Source organism: Numida meleagris, chromosome 1 (genome assembly GCF_002078875.1).
Source record: "Numida meleagris isolate 19003 breed g44 Domestic line chromosome 1, NumMel1.0, whole genome shotgun sequence".
Taxonomy (NCBI): domain Eukaryota; kingdom Metazoa; phylum Chordata; class Aves; order Galliformes; family Numididae; genus Numida; species Numida meleagris.
In genome coordinates, this window is record NC_034409.1 from 40778414 (window position 1) to 40791108 (window position 12695).

At 34.3% G+C, this 12695-nt stretch overlaps 1 protein-coding gene across 23 annotated transcripts in view; it reads right to left on the bottom strand.

The window, feature by feature from the left end:
- Window positions 1-12695, bottom strand: part of PPFIA2 (PTPRF interacting protein alpha 2) — a 209645-nt gene that overhangs the window by 97534 nt on the left and 99416 nt on the right. For all 23 annotated transcript variants that reach the window (XR_002434677.1, XR_002434679.1, XR_002434678.1 and 20 more), the window contains 2 exons: window positions 6447-6611; window positions 953-1027 (listed from right to left, as the gene is read on the bottom strand). Coding sequence is in view for 20 of the 23 variants with exons in the window: in XM_021385290.1 (XP_021240965.1) it covers window positions 953-1027; window positions 6447-6611 (240 nt within the window). In the remaining 3 variants the exon portion in view is untranslated. The remainder of the gene's footprint in view (window positions 1-952; window positions 1028-6446; window positions 6612-12695) is intronic.

Consider the following 12695-nt stretch of genomic DNA (forward strand, 5'->3'; position numbering starts at 1 on the left):
TCAAAAAAACAAACCTACTACAGTTTACCTACTTTATGTTATCACACATTGTTCTGAATTACAGGCATTCCATTTTCCCAGAAGCATTTGGTAATAGTTTAACTTCTTCTGTGGTTGTTTTCAGTTTATGCCTTAAATTTCAGTAAAAGAATACCAGGAAATGGACATAACCCAAAGTAGCTTTCATGCAGTTCTATCACTTGTCTAACTTACATTAAACTGTGTGAGAAGCACATGTGAGGCAGAGATACAAAATATGATGGAGGTGGCAAAGTGACCACCTGACTCCATTATACTGTCTGGCTTAGAATCATCTCCATGGGATGCAAAATTCCTTTCTGTTGTGTGTGCATTGCATGTATAATACAATCAGGTTGTGGCATTCATGCTTTCAACCAAAGCAGATTATGAGAACGGTCTGCAAACTAACTTACAGGGGAAAAATTTCTTGTCTGAATTCACAAAAGTTATACGGCACCACAGTTCACCATTATATACTGTAGTTAAAAGGGATGGCAAACATAAATTTTGTCATCAGCCATATGCTTTCCTCTTTAACTTAGCTTTAAAATGTGAATGTTAACATACATAGAATGTATATATACAGATGTTTTACTTAATTTTTATACTAAAATGGAAAATCAAGTTATTAAATTTCTTATAGTATCTGACATATTAGTTGATAAACTCATTTTTTGATGATGTCCAATAAAAATTTTAGGAACCTGTAACTAGCTCCTAAATTTTAGTTTACTCACAACTGAATAAATCAGAAAACAAAAGGTTGTATTGATCAGTCTGGCCAGCACCTTAAACCAGCCTTGTTGATCAGCTTACTCAGAATGTAATTTATACTTCTTTCTGAAAGCTTTAAGAGAAGTGACAGGGAACACACAGGACAGAATATTAAAGAAATTGAACCCAAGAAGGGGAGAAAATGTTTTAACATTACCTCCTGGTTAGCAGCAGCAAGTTCTTCTTCCAGTGCAGAGACCCTTTCTAAAGAAACCCTCAGACGCTCCCTTACCTAGAGGAAAAATCAAAATATGTGCTGTAACATTACTTCTATCAGTCTTTAAAGTTTATATAAACTTTCATATGCACTACAGCATGCCCTGCTAGTGTGTAGGTATGCGTGTTGCATCCTTTCATAAGACATATTCTGTAGTAAATGTTTAAACCTAACCATAGGAAAACTTAACCCACAAAAATTGGTTTCAAACTTTAAATGCCATACTGCTGTTCTACAGTTTGCCTGTAATATTATAGAAAACACAGCAAGTGTAAATTTTCTAAAATCACATTACACATAAAAGGTTGTTTACAAGCATCTCTTACAAAGGAAACAATGAAAAACAGCAGCAACAACAATGTAACACCCCTGAAAAGATTTTTTTCTGTTTGTTCACCTTGGTTCAGAATTATCTCACGTAACTATAAATAACCTAAGCTAGCAATGTGGGCACAAGGTTTCCAGTATGATTAAAAGGTAAATCTAACCTAAAGTGGACTTCAGTGCTGTACGTTGGTGACTTTATCTCTTCTGACCATAAAGGGATCCTAGAACAACTCATCTACTAACCTACACAACTTTATTAGACACCTCACATTAAGTGACTTGACTACAACCTGGTAAATCGGCCAACATTCAGCACATATTTCTATCACCATTCCCGCCACACCATCCTAGTTCCAGCTGATAATCTAAGAATGTTTAAGGAGTGTTTGAAGAGAAAGTTAATGTATTCTATTAGATCAGCAGATTCCACTGCAAAACTAAGCAAACAAAAAATCAGTCTTTCAGGTACAATGAAACATTGCACATTTTCATGTATATATAATTGTTTTCATATCCTCAGTAAACATGGGGGACCCATAAAGGGATATTTATACCTTAAAGCTTTTGTGCTTTTTCCTGTGATACCTCCTAACCTAACAACTGTTACTACCTTTCCTACCATACTTTATTTTCTATTATTACTGATAGCAGTGGAAGTCAAATTTTGTTAGAAGAGTCCCCAAGTCTCAAGAATGGTGATCAAAGACATGTTCAGGAGGAGAACACTAAAAAGAAGAAACTTCTTAGCTTTTCTGACCAATGGAGGTCTAGTAGAACTTTTGAGATTTTTGGTCCTCTTTACATACTTCAGTTTAAATTATTCACATAAATTATTTGAATACTGCCAGGTAACTATAGTTTTACTATGCACTAAACAATGTTCCTAGTCTTAAGAGAACAGAAATCATGACTGACAGAGGTGCTCAAAGGAACAAAAGTTACTTGAAGACTCTTAATATACAAGAAATATTAAGATGTCTCTAAGATTAAAATTATTTTTAATCTTTTAGTCCAATTTCTGATTTATTAATTTCCCTCTACTCCTTTCTATTCCTGTAGCACTGTAAGTCTGAAACACAACTGTTAAGGTTCCCAGACATGCATGTTGTAGCTTAAGTGGGCATTTCTTGTAGCGTAGAATTATGTAATCAACAGCTGAGCTGCAGTAACTGACCACGTCTGTTCTTTACCTGACCCAAATGAAGTTTAAGCCATCCTGATGGAGTATCCATATCTTCTCTGGGCAATCTGTTCCAGTGCCTCACCACCCTCATAGTGAAGAATTTTTTCCCTACATAAAATCTAAATCTATCCTTTTTTAGTTTAAAGCCACTACTTGTCCTTTCACTACACTTCCTGTCAAAGAGTCCCTCCATATCTGTCCTTTTAGGCCCCCTTTATGTACTAAAAGGCTGCAACGAGGTCTCCTTGGAGCCTTCTCTTCTCCAGGCTGAACAAGCCCAGTTCTATAAGACCATCCTCACAGGAAAGGTGCTCCAGCCCTCTGATTGTCTTTGTGGCTCTCTTTCCTCTCTCTCTCCTCTTCCTCCTATGCTCTCTACCTTCCTAGAGGTTCCCCTGATTCCTCTGCAGATCCTAAAAAGCTCTGCATCAATTCCTGCTTCAATTCCCACCATAATTTCTGTCTCTCACTAGCACTCCACTGATAAGTAAGGGTTGTAGTCATGTCTCAAGAAGGCTGATTTCAAACTCTTATACAGTGCAAGATGTCAGAATATAATTTCTTAATGGAAATTCCAACCTACATCTAAAACCATATATAGAGAAATGAGAGTCATCTTTCTCGCTTCAGTCTTCTTGGCTGTAAGCATTGCTGAGGGACAAGATGATGGAGGAAAATTCCACAATTTGGTGATTGTTACCAGCTGAAATGCAGTGAGTTTGTCCTTTCACTTTACATCCTCCTAAAGTTTCCTAAAACCTTGTTGTGTTCAAGCCTAAGTGTTTTACAAATGAGAACGCATGTGTTTAAAATATGTTTTTAAAATGTCTAACACTTTTGTTTGCTTAGAGTAGTGTTAGAATTTGCAAACTAACTAGGCCATGTTACTGAGGATTTGAGAGCTCCACAGGGAGCTGGAATCACAGAAAAATTATCCCTAACCTGTGTCACTGTAGAACTGAATCCTAGTGGCTTTTATAAAGACATTTTACAGTTTGAAAAATAACACTTCTTGGAAATAATAGGCAGCTGTTTCAAAGACAGTGTAGGAGACATTTTTTTACATGGCAATTCAGAAAAAATAGGTAGTTAATTAATTTCATTATTCTGAATATGAAGCTATTATGTTCATATAAATCCATGCTTTTTCTTTCTTGGCCTTTTGTCAGTAACAACACAGAACAATATCAGTGTGAAACAAAGACAAAGCTGAAAATTGCTTTCACCTGCCTTGCCTTGCCTTCTCTTCCCTTTCCTGCTTTGTAGCTACACAGTTAATGCACTGTTTTTTTTTTTTATAATGACCTAAATAAAATTGCAGTCTGATGGCACTTATTTATTCTCTGACTATAACATTTTCTAAAGAAACTGAAAGCAACTCTGCTCTTGCTCAGAAGTTTTTTTCTTTTCATCTAAGACATGAACAACTAATTGAGACTCACATATGACATGGTGACATTGGAAATGTTGCAACTAATTCTTTACGGTCAACCACATGAAGTGCTGTTGAAGTTGTTAAAGCTGGGAGAAAACGTTCATTAAATCAGTGTCAAAGAGAAAACAATGCTAATTTGTGTTATGATTTGAAGAAGAAACCTACTCTACAGCCCAGAAATTGCATCTTTATTTATTAATTTATTTTTTTCTCTGTCTTATATGATTTCAAAATATACTTGAGAAATAACAGAAAAGTTGAATAAAGATTTTAGCTTTGCTCATTCATATTCCAGAAAAAATACAGCTTACATTTGGTATTCATATATTTTGAATATTACTTTACTCTCCTTATCACTTATTATTTAGTAATTCTATTAAATTTTTCCTGAACTCTGTAAGTTCATATTGAATGAAATTTGAATCTAAATAAAGCCAAAGCTTCTGAAAATCATATAAAAATATATTACAATAAATTTTGCATTGATTGCCTCTTCAAATTTGTTAAAGCAAACAAAGCAAACAAAAACATCTTAATTTCTGACAGATTCAAGAAAAGCTGTTGTTTTAGCTCACTGCCTTGTTAGTGAAAAAGCAGCAGTAACAACTGCAAAGTATTTTATCTGATAATTTTGTTTTGTTTTTATGATGATTCAATTTGTTTTCTCCACTCTGGAACTTAAAGACAGTAAGTGAGTAAAAGTAGTTCATAGAAGCAAGTGTTATTTTACTCTAATGTATGTATTACTCAAAAATAATGTACTACCTACACTTCATATGGTCCTTCAATGTATTCCTATTTTCATGGGCACTAGATAGAGTTTTCGTAAACAAGGCTTCACAAAGACTAATCAGATGTCACTTGATCTATTAAACCAATATATATTTTTAAAGAACTGATTCCCATTATGGAGCCACAGATACAGCAGAAAAGGTTTGCTCTCTCCTTGTTACTGGATATATCCAATATAGGCCCAGATGATTGGGTATTCTGGCTTTTAAGTGCAGCCCTAATATCTTGAAATTTAACATAGCCAGTGTCATGTTAGCACTGCTGTTGGTGCAAAATATCACCCATCTTCCTCTGTCTCCTAGCAACCACTTCCCACTTTCTTTCTTGCTGTCAAATTCTTTCTCCTTTCTCTCCGGATCTGCAGCCCACAAAGAGCTTTTACAAACGCTTGCATATGCTAGAATTGAATCAATTTTATTAATAGTGAATAAAAGCTCTCTTACCTACCTGCTAATGAATAAAAAGAGAGTGGTAATGTTGACATGAATTGGTTGTTTTCATATGAAAGAATAGATAGGTATACTTTTCTGCCATGAATTATCTTAAGAGAACCAATGTTTTTCAAATCTTAGATAGGACAGTAAAACCTGGTGGTTGCTTTTCTATGTGAAGATCAGTTGGACATTTTGTCTTAACAAATCAACTAGAAATGGGTTTGGAGAAGTTGCATAAGTTCACTGTTTACAAACATATGTTTTAAAAGTTGAACCAAAAGTGTAAATCAGAAAAGAGAAAAAGCTTCAGGAAAATAAACATGTTCAGACAGATATTAGAAGGAAATGAAAGCTATAGAATGTTATAAATAAAATCACATTTTTTTTCTAGTTTTTGTCCTTCCTGTATTACATATAAGGACATTTACTTCCTAACCTACTCATAAGCTCAATATCTACTTTAAATATGAACTTAACATAAGCTTGTATTGTCTGTTCCATGCTAACAGTGTCTCTTCATTTGCTGTGTTATAGACTATTCCATGTATATGCATGTTTAATATTCCATAATATTCCATAGTGCTCTAACATTATTTGTACATCTTTCCATCTCATGAATTAAACCAAGGAAAGATATCAGCTACTTAGCAGCAGTAAGGAGCCTTTGAGACCTGAAGCAATAAGAAGTTTAGGGTTGATTAACTGAAGAGACATTTCTGTACAGACCATCTTCCTTATGAATATGCTGTATTCTTTGACAGTGATGGACCTACTACTCATTTTACATTATTCTAATCTTAGAGCAAATGCTGTGCTTAGTAAAAAGAGGAAACATCTCTGAAACTTAAAATGTTTTCCCAGTAGAAAGTTTTAAGAGGAAGCTCTTTTCCATAGTCAGAAACATATTTGTTATTTTACTCTCAATTTGTATTTTTAAAATTTGAGGAGTCTACATTTTCTCATCAATAACTTAAAAACATACCAGAGACATAAATTCCATCCATGTTTATTTAGTGAGAAATCTTTTTGGTAAGGATAAGGTTTGCTTGTTTTGAAAAGTCAGTACTGCTGACTACAAAAGACAGCTAAAGTGATCTGTATTGCAGTGCAGCTATTGGTCATATATTCCCAAGGATTTCTTTGAATTCATATAAATGTTTTAAGTAAAAGACATATAGCAAGAAGGAAATAGATAGTAAGTATCATAAGGCACAGTAAAGTAAGTTAAAGGGTATATTTTATACATTTTTTTCCATACTTTACCTTTTCATCCAAAGCCTTGTGGTGCTCAAACAGAGATTTCAGAGCTTTGAGGACCTCAACTTCACTGGAAACTCCTGAGGGAGACTGTGCTTGCCGTTTCACCACTGTCATCCTCAATGATCTTTCGTGTCTTGAGACAAGGCACTCCAAATGCTCCAGTAACAGCTATTGGATTTTATATAAAAGGTTATTAATTTCTGTTCATCTAAATGCTTTGGAAACTAACTACAAAATGCATGGTACCAAATAGCAACGTCTTTATGGGAGAGACTACTGGAATTATTGCCAAGATTTCATGACTCAAAATCAGATAGAATAAATAGAAAAATTGAAAATCAACTCATAATTTAATTTAAAACTCTATCAAAATGAGAACAAAGAATCATTCGGCATAGAGTTGCTATTTAAATAAAGTACATATTTATAACATTATTTGACATTGTAATTAATGATCATAAGCTATCAAATAACAGCTAAACCAACCAAAACCAGTGTAGAACATCATGCAAAAATATGAAAGCTGTTTATATTTTATAAACCTAGCTATAACATTTTAAATTTGTACTGGAAGACAAAATATGAAAAAGTAGAAAGAATATTTAATTACATTTTTAAGACTGTTTACTGTAAATGCCACCTTTCATGGCATTTTCTTGTCACTAACATGCTCTAAAATGTTCATAATCTCTGTTCACGAGGAAAGACAAATGGTCTGTAAACAATATACTTCAGGCTACTGTAAATAATTTGTAGAATAGCCTGTAGATAACCGACTGTAAAAACATGATAATTGTTTGTCGTTATTACTCTAAGTAGTTTAAATGAAATACTAAAATGACTTGATGTTGTATGGAAAATTCACAGTTCAGCTAGGCTTTTATAGGGCTACCATTACTCTTACTGTCTAAACTCAGAAGAGAATTGGTAAGCTGTAAGTCTGTAACAGGGTAGCTAAATTCATGAATCACGACACTTGATAAATGTATTTCACAATGTACAATTATACCTTGGCCTTAACTGGAAATTTGAAAGTTACATAGAAAATCGTTTATTATTTCTCCTTTGATGTGGTTCTTAACATTACTATTAGTAAAGAGATATGTTTATCTGTAATCCATAGTTATTCTCAGCCACATAATGACCTTTATTGTTACATGAATTAATAAGACATGAAAGGGCATAAACAGAGAGTAAACACATTGTAATTATCATATACAAATATCAAGCCAGGAACAATTTGGGTTTGATGCAATCTTTGCTTCAAACATTGTTCTCATATCTGGATTTGCAGCAGCTTATTATTTTACAATAATTGCATTATTTGCCAAAAATAGTGAACACATATATGATTAATGTTAGTACATGAAGAATTGTAATGACTCCATGTAGTTCAAGGAAGAAGGAGGGCATTTTTTTGCCATTATTTATTTCAAGTGGTGGTTCATATTTATCAAAAGCAAATAAGTCATCTGATCTCCCTAGGACTGACAACAGATATAGTTTATTTTTTAATAACTGGAAGTAGTCCAAAGTAACATTCTTAGAGTCTTGACTGAAAAATAAATTGAGAAAAACTGGCTTAGAGAAGAAAAACGATGGCAACACAGGATTCTTGATGTGGCAAAAATTTTCATGGCAGAAGGAATTATGCATAAACTATAGCGCAGAGAAAAATAGGGAACACAGGAAAAAGCAGTGTCCATCCAGCATCTCTTTTTTGAGTTATGGTAGACAGATGATCTTGACAGAGAACTTGAAGTCATCATGGACAGAAGAAAGATGGGAACATTCTTAAGAGAGGGAAGAACACACTGACAAGAGTAAAAGAGAAGGCTCCGGGGGAGACGTTATTGCAGCCTTCCAGTACTTGAAGGGAGCTTATATGCAGCAACAAGAGTGACTTTTTACATGGATTTAAACTAAAAGAGGGGTAATTTAGGTTAGGTGTTAGCAAAAAAAAAATGTATTCAGAGGATGGTGAGGCACAGGCACAGGTTGCCCAGAGATGCTGTGGGTGCCCCATCCCTTGAGGTGTTCAAGGCCAGGTTGGATGGGGCCCTGGGCAGCCTGATCCAGTGGGTGCAACCCTGCCCATGGCAGGGAGGTTAGAACTAGATGATGTTTAAGGTTCCTCCCAAGGCATTCTATGACTCTATGATAAGAGTGATGAGGAGTAAAAAAAAGTTAAACAAGGTTTTCATGGATAAAAAGAGAGTGGAGCAGTCTGGAAGTTTTAGGAGCTCAGAATTTCTTATGGGGTGAACATGGAGGAGTTTAGTGAGTGAGATGAATAGCAGAGCATCCTAGTCCTTTGCACAACAGCAGATAAAATATTTAACTTTAGGTTAAATTACTGGCATGTTAGAAACATGCAGTATATTAAACTAAACCAGTCATATGTTTATTATACACACAAGTTAATTTTGCCCTTAGCTTAGAATTATCATTTTAGAGGTGGCAAATATAAATGTGTACTCATATTTCATAGTTGTTAAATAAGACTTCAAGTGTAAAATACTGTGTTGACTTTTTTTATCATAATGTAGAAAGATGAGCTGATGCCACAGGTAAGTGTCAAAGTACTCGTGCAGAATTACTGCACTACTTGTGAACATTTTGCTCTTTTACTTATTGTTCTTATTCATTCCATCTACTCAACTAGTAGTGGTTCATTTTTTTGGAAACTACCTCTGTGGTATTTTCCTTACTGTCAGCTCCCAGAGTGGTCAAGAAAGCATGCTGACGTAGGTTTCTGGCTGACAGCAATTTCTTATTTTTGCTTTTCAACAAAAGTCAAGTCTATTTCTCCACAAAATCTGTGAATGCTTCTTACAGCAAATCCACTTTAGCTGACTGAAGTGTATGACTAACCAGGTGTCCCTGCGCCACAGTACTCCCAGCCATGCTGAAAGGGAAGAGTAACCAACCAACCCAAGAGTTGGAGAACCTGCTGGCAAATCCTTGTTCCATCCTCTGCTGAAATTATATTTAAAATGATATTTTAGCCATCTTTGCTTCAACTTCATATGCACAAAATGTACAAACATATATATTAAAAAAAAAGGAAAGGTAATAGATCTTCCCTATTTCCCTGGAAAGGGAAATGTAACTATAGCTATACAACTATGAAATGTTAGTTACTACAATGAAGGAGAAAGGGACATGTAAACACATTAAATTGACATTGAAGAAAATGGTCTGTCCAAGCAACATTTACATTAAGTTACTGAAGAAAATCACAGTATCTGGCTTGCGGTGAGGAGGGGGAGTGGGGAACACTGAGCACTTGTTTTTATTCTATTTATTTCAAGAATTACTATCTCATATATTTGTGAAGAACAAAACAAGATTTCAAGTCAAAAAATATTGATAATTAAATTACAAGCGGTTTGTTAGAAACAGCTTTAGGTGCTTTTGTATGTTTCAGTCACACACTGGCATTAACAAAGAACGCATGCTGCTGAGCATTTTCTGCTCCCTCACACTGTGTTGATCTGCTACAGTTGTCAAGTACTCACAGGGACAGGCAGCTTGCAGAGAGAAGATGAAGATCAACAGCTGAAAGCGGGACAGAATCACCCACACATAATATCCAGTCATCACTATGCTTTTCCTGCTGGAAAGCATAAGCTTGACAATGAATTATGAAATAATGTGACAATTGAATTTTGCTGTTATGCGGGGTGAGTTTTAGGATCCTCAAGATCATGTGCTGATAATTTCTCTTTAGCTAAATGGGATGGATGTTTCTAGAGCTCTGACTTCATGAGCATGAAGAATGTTTAAAAATAATTATTTAAAGACTGAAAAATGCTTGAGTGCATACTTTGTGAAGGAATTAAGCACTTTAAAATGCTAATTAGAACAAATAAAAACAGAGACAACTATTAGAATACAGTTCACTGTATTTCTCAGATCATTTCCAAAGCACTGTGAAATAGAATTGCATAACTAAATGTCTGTGTAGGTTATCACATACCTGTTTTATACTAAACCATCATTAGTACAAAGACACTAGTTTAGACGTGAAAAGGAAACAAGAAATTAAAGCATTCCTTTTAAAGATTCAGTAATGATTCAGTAAACTGAAATTAGTATAACTCATTAGAGTTTTTATTATTATAGGATCTGAATTTTAATTAGTATAAAGTATTTTATCTTAACTTTCTTTGTTTTCAACAAAACTGTTTGCAAAATAAAAATGTTCACAGCAGGGTATTAAATGGAGAAAGGAAAGAATCAGGAGAGAACGATGGAGAAAAGTAAATAATAGAATATAGGGAAATATAATATAGAAGAAAAGAGATTTGCCAAAATAAGATTGACTTGGCTTAAGGAATTCTGCACATGAACAGGGCAACCCACTAAGACGACAATGCTCTTTCAAGTCCAGCTTTTCACCAACACATGCAAAATGTAATTTCCTTTCAGTCTGTATTTAGAATGCACATTGTTCAGTGACTCTCCATCTCTAGTGCAAGCAAGGAAGAAAAGTAAAATAAGCAGATAAGGGGTTGCAGATTATCTCTAAACCCAGCCATAAAGCCAGTCATTTTCCTCAGCATTGTTCAACAGTAGTGGAAGCCTATTTGCTCCTGTGGTCAGCTGGGAAATCAAATAGCTTTACTGGTAAACTACTGGTGATAATCTCTCTTTGAAAAAATAAAGTTATAGCCTAGCTGCAGTTTATGTTCCATGTTTGAATTTCTGTACATTCAAGACAAAAAAATAAAATATTGGCAGCCTAAAACTTTAATGAAAATATACATATATGAAATAAAAAAAATGAAAGGATATGTAATGATCAAGATAATTATACAAAATAATAGAAATGAAAAAGTGTTTTTTAATGAGAATAAAGATTACAAATACAATCAATATTAGCTCATACAGTATCTAAAAATACAGATAATTAATATCTATTGAGTATCAATTGTCATTCTGTTTTCTGTGACACAAGCTTTTTTTTGGAAGAAGAAACGTAGGAGTACAGAAGAGAAATCATAATATTGATTACAAAATAATGTAAGTTACCATAATTTATTTAAGGGAAATAATGCTTTTGCCATTACAGAACCTTAGGAAACAATTAGACTTATTTGCATGTTTTCAGACTGTAAGAACTCACATCATCTTGCTTAAAAAGATGGTACCTGTTTTAGTTTCAGCAATTAGTAAACTGATGGAAGTAAAAGGACCTCTAAGAAAATCACTTAAGTAAAGTATCTAAACCCTTCATTTAAAAGATTTTCTTAGAATTTTACAACAGAACACAAGGGCAATGTAATCATATAATGTAGGGTAAAATTTTGATCAATGAGCGTCATGAAACTGCACCACCTAATTGAAGATGTTCCACACACCATTCACTGAGGAAACAAAACAATAAAACTAAATCTTAGCTAGGAATGTTCACTTTCAGTGCATCAACTCCTGAAGTATTGAGTGAAAGAAAGATGACAACATTGTTAATATTTCATTAATGAGCACCGGTTTCAATTTTCTTGAAATTAAGTATTTCTGATAAGTTTGTGAAAAATTTTATGCTATATACAAAAAACATGTTTGATTTTTTTTAGAAAGAAAAAACAGATTAATGTCAACATATTAATAGATATTTTTTCAGCTGCCAAACCAAAACTCAGTTTTCCTCATAACCATATTCTGATTTAATAAGTTAATCCCACAAACATTTTCTTCTTTTGAAGAATACAGGTTAAGCTAAAAATAAGTTTCAATTTAAATTTAAACTTAGCATAGCCAGATTAGTGCTATTTTATAAATCTGTTAACTAATATGCAGAATACATTGATCTGTTAGGTGACGGTTACCTAGACAATATCAAGAGAAATAGAATCATAGAATCATAGAATCATAGAATCATAGAATCATAGAACGGTTTGGGTTGAAAGGGATCTATAAGATCACCTAGTTCCAACTCCCTCTGCTGTTGGCAGGGACACCTCCCTCTAGACCAGGTTGCTCAAAACCCCATCCAGCCTGGCCCTGAATGTTTCCAGGGAGAGGGCATTCACAGCCTCACTGGGCAACCTGTTCCAGTGTCTCACCACCCTCATAGCAAATAATTTCTTCCTGATATCTTGTCTAAATCTACCCTCTTCCAGTTTAAAGACATTTCCTCTCATCCTGTTGCTACATGCCCTTATAAAAAGTCCCTCCCCAGTTTTCCTGTAGAACCCCTTCAGGTACTGGAAGGTCACTCACTATAAGGCTTCCCTTCCCCTTCCC